This window comes from Lutra lutra, chromosome 12 (genome assembly GCF_902655055.1).
Source record: "Lutra lutra chromosome 12, mLutLut1.2, whole genome shotgun sequence".
Lineage (NCBI taxonomy): Eukaryota > Metazoa > Chordata > Mammalia > Carnivora > Mustelidae > Lutra > Lutra lutra.
This window is the reverse complement of record NC_062289.1, coordinates 7,905,938-7,925,502: the sequence shown is the minus strand read 5'-3', so window position 1 is coordinate 7,925,502 and position 19,565 is coordinate 7,905,938. Positions and strand designations below refer to the sequence as shown.

The following is a 19,565-nucleotide window of genomic DNA, read 5'->3' as shown; positions in this document are numbered from 1 at the left end:
TCAATATTTAACATCTATTCTGCTGTCATGCTTCTATCTTAAATAAAATCACTGGCCTTGTTTTTGTGATGATAGCAATTTGCTAAAGCGTTTTAAAAATGTTATTTTTTTGTTAACCATAATTCAGTTAGAAAATGTTCCCCTAAATAATGAGTGTATACAGCTGTATATGTGTAAATAATGTGTATAGCGATGTGTTTTTCTTTTCTTAGACACAATTTTCTTTCTCTCAAAAGGGTTGAGAAAACTGCTGTAATTGATCAGTACTTAAATGACATTGGTATAATTTCTCAATTCAAAACTAATGTTCACTAAGAGTTATTACATGATGAATATTTGACAGAACTTATTCCTGCTAGATTTTTCTAAGTCTTATTCTTTGTGATGTTTTGGGCTGAGCTAGAATTTGAACCTAGGCCTACCTGATCGTAAATTCATTTCTTCCTTCTTTATTAAAACACAGCATTTCAGAAGTCGAAAGGTGAAAATAATAAAACATAGCAGGTTTATAAGTCATAGGGAAATCAGTTAATATCATTAAAAACTGCATAAAGAAGCTACTGACAAAATTATAGACATTTATATACAAATATCTCTTTACCAATGTGTATGCTCTGGGCAATACAAAGGTTTGAGAAACAAGGATTTGTACTGATAAGAGCCAAATTCCATGTAAAAATTTAAGGAAATAAAGGAAATCAGAACATCCTGTCTTGTTCCAGTTACTAAAATTTATATTCATGAGACTGATAAAAGTCTGCAAGCAGCAATTTTGTTTCTAAAAATATTTTATTAAATAACTGTTAAATAAGATTTTACAAAGCAAATTGCATAGAAAAAGGTAAAAATGTTTATGTTCCCAAAACTTTCCATGTCCTTTGTCTATCATCTTCTTGTCAGCTGCTCTTCTCACAGAGAGCTGGTACGAAGGGACAGAGCTGAGATGTCCCCGTCTGCTTCTCGTCAGGCAGGAAGGGCACGGCACCCTGCAGGGATTTAGCATGTCTCCAGGTAACAGTGGCTACACAGAGCTTGCTTCTAAGTTGGCTCACCTGTCTGGCGGCCATCAGTCTCAGGCAGGAGACTCTCACATCACTCAGGAAGAGTTAAGAAGCTGAACGAGGTTTTCAAGACATTTCAAGTAATAGGCATTTAGAGGGGTTTCTTCTGAGTTTGAGAAAGCTGAGAGAGAAAAATAAAGAGTAAGGAAAAATAAGTTTATTAAATTTAGTACTGCACTTAAGAACAGACAATTTCTATTTATTTTTATTTTTAGCTTTTTATAGCCAGAAAGTATAAACAAACATCAATATACCTCCATAATGGCTGCCATTACCTACAGCCCCACAAGAATGCCTTGCTTTATGTACTTATCATCCCTCAAATGCACAAATTCTAACATAACTACCTCTAGAAACTCACGGTCACAGTGAGAAACAAACTGAAAAATCCACAAACCACTTATAAAAAATCAGGCTATAAAAGCACAAATTAATAACAGACTTAGTACAGTACAAGAAAGACACAATACAGTGCTTTAGCATAAAAAGTGTTCAAAGAATAATGCTCACTGAAAACTGGTGTCACTTAAAATGAATAAGGAACCATGAAAAGAAAACCCTGCCTCCTATCATGATCACATCACCGGGCTGAGAGGATAGAGGGGCAACTCGATCTGTTCTCGGAAGACTGTAATTCAACTACCTGATGTTAGATCAAAGTTTTCTGTTCAAGGTCAATTCTAATTGGGCCCAGTTCTTATCACCTCAGAACACATTACAGCACAGAGGTAGCCACTGGCAAAGGAAGTTTAGTGCATGAAAAAGAAAACGAACTGGAGAAAGATCAAAGACCTATTTTAAGAAATTATATCTCAAACCTTCATCTATCAAAACAATTTATTATTTAAAAAGGTGACATAAATGAAAAGTAGGGACCAGATATCAGTACATTTTATAGTGCTTCAATAAAAAAGCTCCTCAAACATCAGTGTAGAAAACATCATCTTGCTGTGAAGTATCCAATGATTCATTAATCAGGGAATCCGCTTAATAGCTTCCAAGTTTAACCATAATCTCTCTCATAACAGAACTTACTTTTCTTTGCTAAGGAATATGCTTCATCCACTCTTCTCTTTATTGATGGATTTTTCAAAGTTGTTTTTGCCTGCAGGTAACACAGAGCAATCCATTAATTAGATTTATTCCCATATGCTGCAGATCAGGGCACCACAGTGCTAATGCTGCCAGTGCTGAACACAGCATTCAGCAGAGTACTACGAAGATAACAACGGAGCTAGGGAATAACGACTGAGCACATCTCACTGCGCTGTCACCCACATCCTTCCCTCCCTAACTCACTCCTTTCTCTGGAGCTCCATGTGCTTCTCTCCCTGCCCTTCTCCCCTAACCTCAAGTCTTAAAGGAAGACTCAGTCTTGGTTTCAATATTCCATATGCCCTCAAAACCCAGATTTCAGATGAAGCGTATCAAACAGTACCAGTTGTAACTGCAGAGTAACTGCAGAGCGTCAACTCCAGTGCTAAGCCCTGGGGACACACGGTGAAAGCGACAGCACAGACACGGGACAGACAGCCACGAGCACCATTCGGGGACGGTGTCGATCCCAGCATGGTCTGTCACTTGGCCACTACTTGACTGCTAGACATACGAAGGCATCTCTCTCAGGAACGAGATGTCTGCAGTCAAAGAGAAGCCGAAAGGCCAGGGAGAGCAAGGACAGGTCCGCACCTGCGGATCGCTCCCGTGAGGCTGGTCCTGGGCTGCAGCCTCACAAGAACCAAGTTTTCTCAAAACTCGGTAATAGCACAGGCTAGACCAAGAGGAATCACACAGCTGGGTAAAACTCCATTATCTGGTTTTATTTCAGGATGCATTTTTCCTTGATACATCTTTTAGCAGAAACGATCTATACTAGTATTAAATCAGTATGCCAACTCGATTTATACTGACAGGGAAAATTCACCCCAAAGAGACACCTTTTTGAAATGAGGCCTCCTGTTAATTAAATGAAAAAGATTTCAACTGATGGCTCACTAATTGTATAAATGCACAAGACAACAAGGTCTTTGAGTTCACTTTTTCTCCCTTGCTGATGCTCCGCCAGCATCCCTGGATGTACCCTCAGAGCCTCGGTGTTTGCCCCCAGCTAGAACAAGGACTTTAAAAACTGACCTTTTGATAATTGTGAATCAGAGCCCAGAGCGCAGCTGCTCCAATCCTCTGAGCATTTTGATTCTCACTTTCCAGACAGGCAGCTAGCACACTAATGACTTTTTCTAATAATAAACACATGAGAAAAAAAAAGTTCAGTCCCAGACATTACAATGTATTCTGATCTTGGACTAGTCAGATAATCCCTTTTCCCCCATCGGAACACACACAAAGTTGGTATCACTAGACTATGATGGGAGGACATCACTAGACTATGAGGGGAGGACATTGACTATGTGTGGGAGGACAACCTCAAAACAAATTATTTTCATGACAGGCATAGAACAGTCAGGGAAGCCGAGGCAGCCTAATTTTTTTGGCCCTAATTCAACAACAACACATTCATTTAAACAACAATAGTGGAGAAGTAAGTAATTACACAAAGAGTCGTATAAAGGAGCTGTTCAATTATAGCTCACATTTTGATGTGCAGGAGAACAGATTTGCTCTTATGATAAATTCTAAAGACTATTATAAGAACATCAACAGCATGGGTTACCATATAAAACAATAATCAAGAAATATGAAATTAGTTAAGCTTTTTTAAAAAGGACTAAGCATTTTAGAGAAATGTTTTCGTGTATGTATATGTCAGAGGAAAAAGTAATTTAAAGGCATATCAAACACACGAGATATGTCCCCTTTTTGCAAAGCTAGCCAGAGTATGAAATCAAGACTTACAAATTATCTGTAGCAGCCTAATTGTTTACGGGAAGATGCAAAGTTCAGTCCCAAGGAAACTGTCAGGGTGTTTCAGACCAATATATGAATCTATCTTATTACTTATTTTTATATATATCACTAAATTGTATAAAATTACTTTTCCTCTCAAATGTATGTTTAAAAACATGTAGCATTCTCAAGGGTTGCTATGGGAACTCTCAGCATGTAGAACCACTCCTCGTTCTACTACATGCGTCTCATTACACTGTAACCTGGTTGAGGGCAAAACGTGCATCTGCTCACTGATGAATATTTCAACCCTAGTGCCAGTTTATTTTAGGCCCTTAATAAATACTATCTGGGTGAAAGATTCCATAACTAAAGCAACAAAAATGCTGTTTTGGTAATTCTGTTTAGTTTTTAAAGAAATTTTAAATGTTCTACGGAGAAAAAAAAGCTGCTGCATAAAGTAACTTCTGTATAGTTGAGGGATAGTGTGGAAGGTACATACAGGTGCTGAACTTCCCTGCCAACTACCCCTACTCCTTACCACACCTCCACCTTCCCTAGTTTCCCTTGCTTTTCCTGTACCCTAACTTTCCCTAACTAGCCTATATAAATAGTTATCTGATGAAATTTGTTATGTGAGGTTGTAGGTGGCAGCTGGCACTCTTAGGGCACATCATGAAATGAAAGGGTGGTTCCCAGGTGATTCTCTGAGTATCATCAAGTGATATTTTTACATAGTGTACTAAACACTCAGAACATATAAGCTATAATCTAAGTAAGTTTATAATAACTCCCTTTACCAGTTACTATCTCTTAGGCATTTTTAATAAAGTACATATATAGATCAATTAATATGGTGTCCCCAATGATGATGTAACTAGGTCAATTTAAAAAAATATATCTTACTGTGAAATACAGCATGCATACAAAAAAGGCACATTAAACATTTTAAACTAATGGGTAGTCCATTAACCAATGAATGGATAAAGAAGATGTGGGGTATATCTACAATGGAATATTATGCAGCCATCAAAAAAATTGAAATCTTCCCATTTGCAACAACCTGGGTGGAACTACAGAATATTACACTAAGAAAATAAGTCAATCAGAGAAAGACAATTATCATATGATCTCACTGGTATGTGGAATCAAAGAAACCAGGCAGAGGATCATAGGGGAAGAGAGGAAAAAATGAAATAAGATGAAACCAGAGAGGGAGACAAACCATAAGAGACTCCTAATCATAGGAAATAAACTGAGGGTCACTGGAGGGGAGGGGAAGAGGGTGATGGGATAAATGGGTGATGGACTTTGGGGAGGGTATATGTTTTAATGAGCACTGGGTATTATATAAGACTGATGAATCACAGGCCTATATCCCTGAAACAAATAATATATTATATGTTAATTATTGGATTTAAATTTTTTAAAAATTTCAATTAAAAAAAGTTTAATAGGTATGAAGGGAGCACCCATATATACCTATAAATAACTTCAAGAGACTAGATAACAGTAAAATGTAGCTAGTAAGTAGTAAATGATGAGTTTTAAATACTTTTTACCTTTCTTCTTAATATAACTGAGTTAATTACTTATTCAGGCATGTCGTATTCCTAGCTTGAAATCAGCTATATTAAGAGTATTTACACCATGAAAACCACAAAGGCAACAAACCAGAGCTGAACTAATGGTAAAGCTGAAAGAGGTCTGTTTTATGACTATATTTTGCATAAAGGTGAGAAACAGTTTTCACAGTATATTACAAATTAGATTTAATGACAATACACTGATTGGGAGAAAAGCCAACCGGGATGCGATTTCGTGTGTCACCTCGTGATGAGGCCGCAAGCACAGATGGGCTGACAGACACAAGAGTTCAGTAAGCGGCTCCCACGTTGTGCTCCCAGGGTCGGTACAGATATATTCATAGAATTTGTTTAGTTATTATTTCAAATCTTTCCATTTTCCATTTTCCTACCTCCTGCAAACATTTCCAGGCTGGCCACTTATCTAAACATGGCATAAATCAATTTATCTTTAAATCTGTGTCTTTAATTCCAGTATCCGAAGCCTGGGCAGAAGAGTTGGGTATCTCCCCTGCTGGCTCTCACTCACGTCGCCGCAGCTCCTGCTCTGCTGGGTCACAGGTCACCACACTCTGGTTAGTACTTTTTGAAAACATGTGGCGGTTCTCTGAGGCGCAGTCCGCACTTGCCCTCCCTCCGTCAGAGCGGCAGAGAGCCTGTGTGGAGCACCCAGAGCCACTGTCACTCCAGGTTTGTCTCAAACCAAGGTCACAGGCCACTCAGGCTCTACAACTCTGGGGTGCCCATGCTCACACTTGTTTTTCTGGTCTTTATAATAACGTAAATAAGGGTTGGGGGACCAATTTAATTTTGATTCATCCTTCTCCTAAAAGCTTAGTTCTTTGGAGTTCTACCTTAATACAAACAAGATGGCCCATGAACTCTCCATCTTAGACACTCTTGACTGTTGTTCCCAGATTCCTTGGCATGCCTGAACCGAAGCCAAGCGTACAATGTTGGCAAATGTCCTTGAAACAAAAAATACATACTTCATACATATATTTTGTATCTAAGGCATAGACTTTCAATCAAAATTGGCCTGGGAGTTTCCCACTATCTTTTCAGTTCTTTGATTTTTTTTTTTTTTTAACGATGAATTTTGACATATTTTATCTAGTATAATTTTGTTGTTTTCAGAGGAGTCCTTGCCTGAAATTACCAGAAATAAGGAGTATTCTAGCTCTACTTCTAACAGTAAGGTCAAGCCCCACAACTCACTCCATTTCTAACCATCAAAACCAGAAGTGGGGCACTCATGATCAGAGTTTTTCCAGTCTCACCTGGTAGATTTTTAAGCTAGCTGACTCCAAGCCCTCCCTCGGGATGCCCAACAGGAAATAGGAGGCAGTGTCTGTGACATGCCTTCAGAGGTCCATACAAAAACCGCACAGTTGCTGCCTCCTATTCCTGCCTTGGAGGCCCCCGATCTCATGTCTCTGGGGCTGAGGAAGCTCTTCCTTACCAAAAGTTTGTCCAACTGTTTTAAGCTAAGGAGGAAGAGAGAGTATCACTTTTACAAAGAAATGCTAAAAATAAATCCAGGGGGAAAATGTAGACTTCTTGAATTCCCTAAAGCCCATCCTTTTTCTGACTCGCTCAATAATAAAATTGTAGTGAGTAGTCCCAAAGAAAAACTTCTTCTGAGAAAAATGAGAAATAGGTGATAGCAGGCCTGGGAACAGACACCTCACCTATCTATCGCACTGCCCTATGAGGCAGGGCCTATCACTGGCCTCACTTTACCCACGTGAGGACTGAGGCACACCCTTTGGACGGCGGCCAGCACAGCATCAGTGGAAGAACTACAGAAAAGCAGAGCTAAGATCCACAGCTCATTTTGCAAAGTTAAAAGCTGACCGAGCTTCTAAAATCTCTCCCTGTATTTCCAACAATTCCATAATTACCAGAAAAAGAGAATCACCACTGCATACACAGCAGGAAATAGGCAGAATCATTGCCACTCACTTAGAAAACTCCATGTGTCCTGGAAAAATACCTCAAAGAAAGATTAAGTAAAAAACATGAAAGGAAAACAGAATTAATCTATCTGGAGCATCAGCTACGTACCATAAATTGTACAGGTACTTTATGTGTGTTTATAAACTGATTTCTACCAAACCAAGAGAGGATTATTTTACAGATGTAGAAACTAGACCCAGGGAAGCTGCCCCAGGTGACTCTGGAGTGAGCACACAAGGGTCGGCACCCAACACCAGGTGTGTGGAAATCTGGACCCCCACCTCTGATTTCCCCCCAAAACAATGCAATGTAACCTTATAAAACTCCCTCCCTATAAAATTCACACTCTCCTCACAGAAAAAGCACATGATTGCAGAAACAGAAATTTCCATTTCCCTCCTTCTGCTTCAAAATTTTTCTGAATCCTCTCCCCCATCTGTCCTACATCTCAGAGAACGAGGTCTCTGTAAGGCTAATGTCACCATATGGTCGTGGGTTCTGAACCCTCCAGCCTGCACAGGAGCTCTTTCAATCACTGGACACTCACTGAGTGCTGACTATGACAGGCACAACTCCGCATGCTACAGAGAAACGTGAAGAAAAGAGACAAAAGCCTCTTGACCTCATAAGAGCTAATGTTCTAATGCTGGGCAGACTAGGAATAAATAAATACGGGCTTGAACACATATAGTATCTCAACTGTTGATAATGCTATGGAGAAAAATAAAACAGGCAGAGGAGATAGTGAGTGAGAGGAGAGGAGAGGAGGCAGGAAGAAGGATGTGAGGACTATCATGTTGACAGGTGGGTCTGGAAAGGCTTCACTGAGGCAGCATCTGCTCAGAGACCTAGAGGTGCGAGGGGGAGAGAGATGGGAGAAGTCAGGGCACGGCCGGACAGACCCCACTCCATGCTCCTCTTCCCTGCTACCTCCTGGATCCAGTGTAGCCACCAGTGGCAAGACTTGTTAACCCTGAGGTCTAGACTCCTGGAAGTCCCTGGAGGGCTGGAGCCACGTCTGGTTCACCTCTGAGGACGAGATCACACCTGATTCATTCCAACGGCCTCTACCCTCCCACAGGGCCTTGTACACAGTGGTGCCTAATAAATACCTGACAACTTATTTATAAAACAATTCTGTGTTATAATCTGAATGGAATACTCAAGGAATGACCACACGTATAACCAGATGCGTGTGTGCGTGCGTGCGCGTGTGCGCACGTGCGTGCTGTGGATCTTGTGAATACTCACCATTAGCCAGGATCTTGGGCTTATTGGCAGGACTGAAGCAAATATTATGAAAGATAAGAAGTGGTATGGAAGGGCTGCTCTTGTGCTTATATTTGCTCATCTCTGTAAGTAAGTCTAAACAGCCGTCCAGCCTCAGGATCATTTGTTGCCCGTCTTCTCCAAATGATATATTCAGGAGTAATTTCAACCAAAGAATGGTCAGATTACTGAGATGCTTATTTCCTCCTTTTGGCAATGTTAGAGATAGAAAGTTCTGTAAGAAGTTACTCTGTGGGTAAATAGAGAGAATATTATTTTCTTTCTGAGTCTTTTCATTACTTTCCTTGTCCCTTGGAGACCAATTAACTAGAATTCTGCTTTTCTTTTCCACAACTTTAATTCCTCCTTCCTCCTAACACCTACCTTCCAAATATTCCATCTATATTGTTTCCAAGTATAAGTGAAAAAGTTAAAGAGCACAAAATAGTGCTCAAATTTTAATTCTTGTAATTCTTTCCTGATGATGGATAAGTAACTACATATAGTCAACTCTTAATTATTTAGGATGGATAATTCAGTTTGGGGATTATTTTAGGCCTCTTGAGTTTTCTCTTTCTGTCTGCCTTCTGGCAATTTTGCTGCTCATTAAAAGCTATCCTATGGGGAGGAAAAAGAAACAAAACCCAAATCAGTCTTGGATACCAGTTAACAACTCTACTAGTACTAAAGAGAAATGAATCTAAGCATTCTTAAAAAATTTTTTTAAAAATCTCTGTGTACATCTTATATTCACTTTAACCGTTTACCTTCACAGATAATTTCTCATGGCTACATGCCATTTTAGTAAACTTAGAAATGAATACCAAAAATATCAGTTAGGTATTTTGATCAGGGTACAGAAATATGATCACTGAACGTTCACAAATGTCCAGAGTATCTCTCATTTCTCTCCTGCTTAATAATCTATTCAGGCCTATTTCTTGGGTTCTCCTGCACCTAAATCAAGATGCTGGCTCGAATCTATAAGGTAAATTTAACACTTTTACACAGAAGGACTCCCAGTCTAAAAATGAAATGGTTAAGAAAGTACTAAGTCACTATATTGTATACCTGAAACTAGTATTACCTTATATATGTTAACTGGAATTTAAATAAAAATTTTAAAAAAATAAAAAATAAAAAACAAAAACGAAATGAGCAACAGAAATATTAGCAACACAACCCAAGCAAAAAGCAAACTGTAAAACTATAGGCCCACTTCGTACTGTACTTGCCATCACTCACAGCTACTTCTCATTGCTCAGTCCAAATTAATGCTTTTTAGATTTATCCCTTGCCTTTCCCGTTCAGATAGATTCTACCATGATATTGGAGATTTGGCGTTGACACTAGTGATGAAATATATGGTAGTTCCTTAAATTATAAATATGCTATAGCATTCCTTCTTTTTGCTAGAGCTAAAGATGCTTTTAGACAACTCCCTATACTAGACATGGTGGAGAGAAACTAGACATTTTAGAATCCCAGCTGTACAACAGTGCCAGCTACATTTTCTATGCCTATGGATGAGTAATGGAGAGGTATGACTATAGTGCCTGGGGCTCATTATGACAAAGCAGCAGGGGAAGGCTCAGGGGTTGCCTAATTAGAGCAGAGGAAAAACAATTTGATTGAGCCGCACCTGAAACAGAGTCCAATGAAATATACATCAAAACATGCTTGAGCACAGTAACATAGCCTGAGAGTGGAAGACACTCTCAAGATCATGTTTAACCTGAGAAGTTTACAAATGAAGCTTAGGGAAAGAAGGTCTCCAGCTCAAAGTCACATGTCAGACCCAAGACTAGCAGTCATTTGGGAGCTCCTATTCTACTTTGCCCATGTGCTCTACAGGGAGGTGGCAGGAAGCCCTACTCCCAGTCTGTGCTCCCACACACGTGCAAATGGCACCACACACAGCCACCTCAGCATGACTTCACATGTATATCCAGCCCTATGCCAGCAAATAAATGACTGCTTCTGGTGGGAGTAGCGGGTCCCTGATTTGCATCCTTTGCCAACTTACACAGGGTGAGCATTCCCACCGTGACTGATTTCAAGATAGCAATGTGATGTCAAGTGGGTCACAAAATTCCTGAAAATCAGCAATGACACTCATGAGCCAGCCTGAGTTAGCTCCAACAGACCACTGAAAAGACTGTTCCTTAGTCATAACTGCTATTTATTTGGAGACTGCCGTTGGAGTGGGGTGTTTTGAGGTGGGTGGAGGATGGGGAGCTGACACAATAGAGGAAAAGGAGACTAAATTCTTATGGATGCTGTCAACGTTCATAATTTATCTTGGCGTTCATGTAAAAGAAACAGAAACAAACCACAGATCACATTATAACAGATAATGTGATCATATTCACATCTTAAAGGATCTTCCAAATTACGGATTCTGCTCATACATATCTAAATATAACCTCATTGAACATGTGTATTAAAATTTGTTTAACTTGGGCGCCTGGGTGGCTCAGTGGGTTAAGTCGCTGCCTTCGGCTCAGGTCATGATCTCAGGGTCCTGGGATCGAGGCCCGCATCGGGCTCTCTGCTCAGCAGGGAGCCTGCTTCCCTCTCTCTCTCTCTCTCTCTGCCTGCCTCTCTGTCTACTTGTGATCTCTCTCTGTCAAATAAATAAATAAAATCTTAAAAAAAAAAAAAAATTTGTTTAACTCATTCAATCCATTGTAAAGTACCCTAGGGTAAAATCAGTGATAAGAAGTCAGGTTTTGGCACTGGAGTCCCAGAGGACTGATAACATCACCTACTGTGTCATAAAGAAGTTAGGTTTTAAGTGGGGAGAAGTCACACACCATTTTGACAAAGTAAATTGAACAGAAATCGTTACTGCTCAATTTGGTCTACATAAAGACCAATACATTACTTTTATGATCTCGAATAAATGTAAGACAGCTGTCTTTCTAAAGCCCTCATTTTTAGAGAGATAAAATATAATGTAGAAGCTAAGAAGATAAACGAAAAGGAAATGGAATGATCATACTCTAGCCTGTCACTTTTCATGTGTCATCTATCACCTGGCTTTAAACAAAGTGAACCTTCTTAATCTTTTTAAAATCTTTTAAAATATGATGTTTTGAAATCATAATAACTTAATCATAGAAATTGAGTTCCAGATTTTTCATACATGTTCTCAATTAGAAGGATTATTTTACTATCCTTCTCAAGATATGAAGGGGATGCCTGGGTGCCTGTCGGTTAAGAGTCCGACTCTATTTTAGCTCAAGTCATGGTCTCAGGGTCGTGAGATGGAGCCCCATGTCAGACTCCATGCTCCACGGGGAGTCTGCTTGATATCCTCTCTCTCTCCTTCTGCCCCCTCCTCCACTCTCACATGCACTCTCTCTCTAAAATAAATTAATTTTTAAAAAGATATGAAAGAGAGATTAAGTACTTACTTTCTGAATTACTCCTTTACAATCATGAGATAAGGCCAGATTTGAAAGAAACATAAAAACCATCTGCTGAACTGCAGTGTTCTCAAGAGGCATCTGGGAAGCCAACTTCAGGACACACCCCAGCAGAGATGTGCCAGGGGTTCCTCTATACGCAGCCTGAACCGGATGTAGTCCGTAACTTGACCAACAAAGAGAACTGCAACCTTAAAAAAAAAAGAAACAGCCTATCACAATGTCTTCTTAGTTTCACTGTTTAGTTTAAAAACCCTAAGTAGTGGGGTGCCTGGGTGGCTCAGTTGTTAAGCAGCTGCCTTCGGCTCAGGTCACGATCCCAGGGTCCTGGGATGGAGCACCATATCAGGCTCCCTGCTCAGCAGGAAGCCTGCTTCTCCCTCTCCCACTCCCTCTGCTTGTGTTCCCTCTCTCGCTGTGTCTCTGTCAAGTAAAAACAAAACAAAACAAAAAACAACCCTAAGCAGTGAAGCATATCTGTCCATCAATGACTTATTCACTAACCTATGACCTGCTTATGGGCACTAAAGGCTAGTGCTGAGGCCTACATTCAGTCTAATGGATCTGCCATCCTCACTGAAGGTCTCTTGATCTCGATAGGGCATTTTAAAACACTAAGTTTATTTTTTTTTTAAAGAATAAAATATGCACAAGAAGTTTTTAAACGGTTCCTTAAAAAGACATCTAAAGAAAGACTTGTGTAGAAGAATAGAATTTTAGAAATGGAATGTAACTTGGTCTAATGCCTTCATTTCACAGAAGAAAAAAAAAGGAGGGACACAGAAATGCTGGGGTGTGGGCACAGACAAATGACAGCAGCCATGTACGCTAACTAAGGGCACAGCCTCACAGAAGCCAGTGACTTGCTCGGAGTGACACAGCTCATAAGCACGAAGAGCCAGCAGTGGCATCAACTGGTTTTCCAGGTCCAGTGTTTTCTCAATAAATTAAACAACCATACGGATTTATCATGGGAGTAAAATAATCATAAAAGAATTAGAAATTCATCTCACTGTAATTATAACATAAATCTAAAGAAAATTAACTTATGAAAGTCCATGCAAGGAGGCCAGCCTATGTATAACTAGATCAGAATCAAATACATTCTGCAAGATAAAGTCATAAAAGGCAAGGAGACACAAATAATATAGTGATCTTTACTCTACTCACACTACATAGCAGTAACCAAACAGCAAGGTTTCTATTAAATCCACTAAATGATGCCTGAAAACAAACGAGATAGGAAAATAAAAGCTTGCTTCCTTGATTTAGGAACCTAACCACAATCTTATATTTACATCAATTTTAAGTATAAAACTAACATAGATTATCATTTCAAAAGACTCAAAAAATGTTTCTTTTGCTCGATATTTAGCGACTGATTCTTCTTTCCTGCTTCCTTCCCTAAACTCTCAACTAAGGCGTGAAGGCCGGTGAAGAAGGACAAGGCGCAGATGCAGCACCGGGCAGATGGTCTACTGCACCGGCCGTCCTGTCAGGGGCAGGGAGCTGGAGGACACAGCCACAGGAGACTGTCCAAGCAGAAGTAAGAACGAGAAAGTCAGTGACAGAACAAAAACAAGGAAATTCTGTGCCATGGCTCACTCCATACACCACAGTGAAATTTCAGGCATTAAAAACTTGAAAGTCTGTGTCATCGGGAGAGACAAGCTGAGTGGGCTCCAGGAACAGACAGCCCAGAGCTGGGGTGGAGGCCCATGTCTGACCATCAAGCACATGGTAGTGATGAGATGGACTCCAAACTGTTTTGAGTTCCAGTCCTTTCTCTGCATATCTTTCCATGTTTGGAGAACCCAGCTGCTGAGCTGCTGAATGGTGGCTAGAAGAAAGCTCGCGCTCTTGCTGACCAGACCTTACATGTATGACCCCGAGTTTCCACGGGGAAATGAATACTGCCAGCAATCCTACTTCACCTCCAGAGCAGGTTTTCTTTCCCTCAGCTCAAACAGCTACTTCACACCTCCTCCTCCTCTTTTCTCAAATCACTCCCAACCTCGCCTTGGCTCATTCTTAGCTCTCGGTCTCTAACAATGCATGGCCCTCAGCAGCTTCTCAATAAAACACCTGGTAAAGGCATGAAAAGAGGCGTCCCAATGACACCAGTTATCACAAGGCCAACTGTATCCAGAGCTACGTTTCATCATGCCAGCTCCTACTCTAAAATCTATAAAAGTTTTAACCTTTTTTATTTTATTTTTTCAGTGTTCCAAGATTCATTGTTTATGTACCACATTCAGCGCTCCACGCAATATGTGTCTTCCTTAATACCCACCACCAGGCTCACCCATCCTCCATCCCCCTCCTTTCCAAAACCCTCAGTTTGTTTCTCACAGTTCACAGTCTCTCACAGTTCATCCCCTCCTCCAATTTACCCAATTCAGTTTTCCTTTCCTTCTCCTAATGTCCTCTGTTATTCCTTATGCTCCACAAGTAATTGAAACCATATGATAATTGACACTCTCTGCTTGACTTATTTCACTCAGCATAATCTCCTCCAGTCCCATCCATGTTGATACAAAAGTTGGGTATTCATCCTTTCTGAGGGCTGAGTAATATTCCATCGTATATATGGACCATATCTTCTTTATCCATTCATCTGTTGAAGACCTTTATTTGGTTTTTAAAGTTTTACATCATAATTTTCACTCTCTCAATTTTCCTACTAAATTCAATTTCTCACTGCCATATAACCAGGCAAGTATCTTCCCCCTCTATTCCCTGAGCTGTCTAATGGCTCTTCCTATCTCAACAAACACATATTGAAGTATCTTACAGTACCTATGAGAAAACATCCCGCTAACCAAGATACATTCTATAAGTAGGAAAAACACTTCAAAATATGTATTTGTTTTTCCAGTCCACTTTAACAATATTATATAAAATTAATGTTTTAGTATACTCCTGAAAGGCAGTGTTGGGATCTATTTACCATTTGGAAAATTTGCAGTATAGACACAAAGTAGCTGCAGGGCAATTTGCATCAATGAATCATCCATCAAAAGCCAAGGCCAGAGAGAGTGTAAGACAGGAACGAGATGAGCTTCCAGAGCTGCTTCCTGTTGTGAAAAGGAAATGCAGACAGTATTAGTCTGAATATATGAAAACATAAAATTAAAATCAAGTTAAAAAAACAAACCTGTTACCAACAAAAGGAGACAAAAACTGAATTTATCTTTGTTCTGATTAGTACCAGCTGGCATTGGAACCCTGCGGACGGATTCAGCACCTTGCCCAGGACGGCCCTGACCACAAGCCCAACCAGTCTCAGGAAGTCCCTTCAACACTGGGGTGGCCACAATACACAACTTAGGTAAAAAACGTTAAAGAAACAGCTTCTAGGGGCGCCTGGGTGGCTCGGTGCGTTAAGCCTCTGCCTTCGGTTCAGGTCATGATCTCAGAGTCCTGGGATCAAGCCCCACATCGGCTTCTCTGCTCAGCGGGGAGCCTGCTTCCCCCTCTCTCTCTGCCTGCCTCTTTGCTTGCTTGTGATCTCTCTCTCTGTCAAATAAATAAAAGCTTAAAAAAAAAACCAAAAAAGAAACAGCTTCTAAACATGCAAGATGGTGACATCTCACCACACTGAATAAACTCTTATAAATACTCTGATACGGTTAAGAAACTGAATTTTCTGGTTAAGTAAACATTCTAAGTTGTCCCCTCCACCATCTCTCTCCTCTGTATGTATATGTGTGTACATCTGTCTAGTAAGTCTGGATAGATCAGAGGTAGATTACTGTTTGTAAATACTTTGAACACAGTAAAGTTTAGTTAAAATAATGTGCTAAATCAATAAATTCTTAAGTAACTCATATCCTTTATTACAAAGATCAGTTACCCCCAAAACAATATTACGTATACAATCTAACCATTTGCGGTAAATGCAGCAATCGCTTATGTGAACAGGAATTACTAGGCAATTTTCAGACCCATGCGCTCACATGTCGGTACTTACATAAATACACACACCCTATCTAATTTTATGCAGCATCGATGGCAGAAGAGAGTAGGAAGTTATTCCCATTGTTCAACCCTCTCCAAAAGCTTTGAAGTCGTTCCCAATGTTATCTCCAAAGTTATTCACTGAACCCACCCCACGCCCATAAGCTTGGAACAGAGGCCTACGGTTACAGAGAAAACAGAAACAATTAGTTGTAAGCTCTGTCTCTACTCTGTCATTTGGTTCACTTAGTTTATCTGTGTTTCCATCTACTCGCCCTTCTTGCCCGGAAGTGAGGACTAGGTGCTCCTCTTTTGCTGGAGGTCAGAAAGTCCATCTGTGTTCTGAAACACAGCCTCCCCACTTCCTCAGGGATCTTTATCCATCAGTGAGTTCTTTTCTTCCTGCCTCTTTAATGACAAGTCCCCAGGTTGCTCTTTTCTGCTTACAGTCAAACAGTTTACATATTAGGAGAAGCAAACATACTAACTACTTGTAGTGCTATGTCCTAAGTTATTAAAGCTGCCTTTCATGACCAAGCTTCCAGAAAGGCTACTCTTCTTGCTGTCACTTTCCATCTCTTATCGGATCTTCAGCTTACTTCCATTTATCTTCTGCCCTGATGGTACCAGCAAGACCACCCTCAGTCCTGCGGCATCTATTAAAGTCTGTTTCTTCTTCATTCCCATGCAGCCTCTCTACCCTGGAACATCTCCAAACTCTCCCCAGAACTCCTTTCCCAGTTGTTTTCTGCCTTCTCTTAAATATAGTTTCCATGGATATTTTCATATATAATCCTTGGGAAATTTCAACAGTTTACACTGTTGAATCCTAATATCCCCAAGCTATATCACCACTCAGAGCCCCAGAGCCTTGTCATCTACTGATTACCAGCCATTTTCCCCCTGGATGTCCCAAAGACACTTTACACTACCATGTGTAAACCCAAATGTTACACTCTCTCATGTCTACACTCTGCTCTATTATGTGCACTTACATTAAGGCAGAGCCTGGGAATCATTCTACATTTCTCTTTTCTCCACAGTATCTCCCCACCCTCCTTCCTTTCTCCACCTGCCCCAGCCGGGGTCTCATCATCTTCTGCCTACTCTAGTCCCCTACTTCTAACCTTGCCCACTGTTCATTTACCTCACAGCCACCATGATCTTCCCAGTATGGCTTTAACGTCCCATGTGCACAGATACTGGAGCGAGGCAGGCATGGGTAACTTGCTGAATTACCACAAGAGTGCCTAACAATTAGCACTGGGAATATCTTATACTCCACAGGTAAGTTGGAACAGGAAAAGAAATTAAGAATCTTTGCCCCATAGGACTATATTTATACTCAAGAGTAATTTAAATACTCTTCTTCGAATTTATTCTTCAACAACTTAGAAATGGAGAGCTGCTTAGGCTTATTGAGAGATGACACTTTCATAGATGGCTAATGTGATATAAATGTGAATACTGTATTTATAAGTAGTATCCAGCTTGCGTCTCAGAAATCGGCATAAGCAGGTCCTACCTGGAAAGTATTCCAGGGTATTCCCAATGTAAGGTGTCATGGATTAATGTCAAGTGCATTCAGTCACAAGCATACTATGCAGCATAAAGGATCACAATTTAGTAAATGATACCTCCATTTTGAGTAAAAAGTTAATACCTTGGGAATTTCTTTTTTTTTTTTTAAAGATTTTATTTATTTATTTGACAGAGAGATCACAAGTAGGCAGAGAGGCAGTCAGAGAGAGAGAGGAGGAAGCAGGCTCCCCGCCGAGCAGAGAGCCCGATGCGGGCCTCGATCCCAGGACCCTGGGACCATGACCTGAGCCGAAGGCAGAGGCTTTAACCCACTGAGCCACCCAGGCGCCCAATACCTTGGGAATTTCAATGAAATGTATAAACACTTAATTCCCGTCAAATTGTTTTGAAAAGTAAATTGCTAGTAATTTGTCTTAAACAAATTAACAGAGCCAAAGGAGTATATTCAAGATGTTCATTTTCCAGTTATGTTTTTTCCAGTTTTATCCCAAGTAAAAGCAAAAAAAGGTAAGAACTTCCTTAAAAAGAAAGTGCCTATAATTTATCTTTCTTGTACTCATTTTCCGCAGTATTTCTGTGTGAAAGCTAGTGCTTCAAAAGTGCTGTTTCACTATGACATAGCAAATCAAAGAGTTCAGGACACTGTATCCTGTGTAACAGTTACTAACACAGTATTTTAAATGACACCATCAACAGGGTGCCAGGGTGACTGGCTCAGTCAGTTGAGCAACCAGGTCTTGGCTTTGGCTCAGGTCATTATCTCAGGGTCCTGGGACTGAACCCCAAGTGGGGCTCCCTACTCAGCGGGAAGTCTGCTTGAGATTCTGTCCCTCTGGCTCTCCCCCACCCCCACACATGCTCAAAAACATACTCTCTCTGGAATAAATAAATAAATCTTTTTTTAAAAATTAAGAATAAATAAATAAACACCAGCATCAATACTCAAGACACAGCAAAACACCTCAGTGGTTCCCAGGCAGAAGGGCTGAGTCAAGCGGCACAGGGAGCTGGCAGAGGTGGAGGTGAAAAGCCTCCCAGCGTGAACAGGGCCATGCCCAGTGACCACAGTAAGGCATTTTCTACCCAAACAGGAGACACACTCCTCTTCTTTCCTTATGGATACACAACAGCCACTTATTTCCTGGACAGCTACCTGACACCTGCCTTTGAAAGAACATAACCAAGCACTCCATCTTAATAAAATACAACTGAAATGCAAAACCACAGAAAAAGAAGCTCGAGTTTCCTTTAGCTGCGAGAAGTGTAAGAAATAAAGTTAAAATCTGACATAAACAAGAAATGCCATCAATGTTGAAGAATAACAAGGTGTAACCATTTCTATGAATTAACACTGACTTTAAGGACCAATCAACTGTACATCTAAAACAATCTGAAGAGTTCTTCGTGTTCCCCCTATATTATCTCCTATAAAAATTGTGAACTGTTTAATGCCAGCATTACTATCAAAATTTTGAAACATCATTCTACTTACTTTACATTCTTCATTTTGATAAAGACAGTTTCTTAGAAGCTGCATAGCAATGCTTAACTCTTTAATAAAACCGTCCTCCTGTTTAAACAAAAAGTAGTTTAAAAATGTGAACACAATGGCATATTCCAATTTTTATATACAGTAATTCCTTCTCCTTTGGGTCACATTACAATGCAGTATGCTCTCATTGCGCCTGACCACCATAACTTTGAGGGGACTGACAAGCTAATGATCTCTGAAAGATGACCATATCTCAAGAAGCGCATCCGCCACAAAAAAGCTATTTCTGTTCTATCAAGCATGGAGGAACTGAGATATATAATGGGCTCCGTGTTTCATCTCAATAAAGTGAAGCAGGTACTGACTGGTTTTCAATCATATCAGGTGTTGGCTGACTTTCTCAATGATGAAGTAAAGAACC

General features: G+C 40.2%; 1 protein-coding gene across 3 annotated transcripts in view; it reads right to left on the bottom strand.

Moving 5' to 3' along the window:
* Positions 1–770: 770 nt before the first annotated feature.
* Positions 771–19,565, bottom strand: part of RTTN (rotatin) — a 157,798-nt gene continuing 139,003 nt past the window's right edge. For 2 of the 3 annotated variants that reach the window (XM_047698161.1, XM_047698163.1), the window contains 7 exons: positions 19,145–19,222; positions 15,101–15,227; positions 12,139–12,341; positions 8,702–8,969; positions 3,195–3,298; positions 2,097–2,166; positions 771–1,182 (listed from right to left, as the gene is read on the bottom strand). In XM_047698161.1, the coding sequence (XP_047554117.1) occupies positions 1,097–1,182; positions 2,097–2,166; positions 3,195–3,298; positions 8,702–8,969; positions 12,139–12,341; positions 15,101–15,227; positions 19,145–19,222 (936 nt within the window). In that variant the 3' untranslated portion in view covers positions 771–1,096. The remainder of the gene's footprint in view (positions 1,183–2,096; positions 2,167–3,194; positions 3,299–8,701; positions 8,970–12,138; positions 12,342–15,100; positions 15,228–19,144; positions 19,223–19,565) is intronic. The other variant, XM_047698162.1, reaches the window with a different exon arrangement.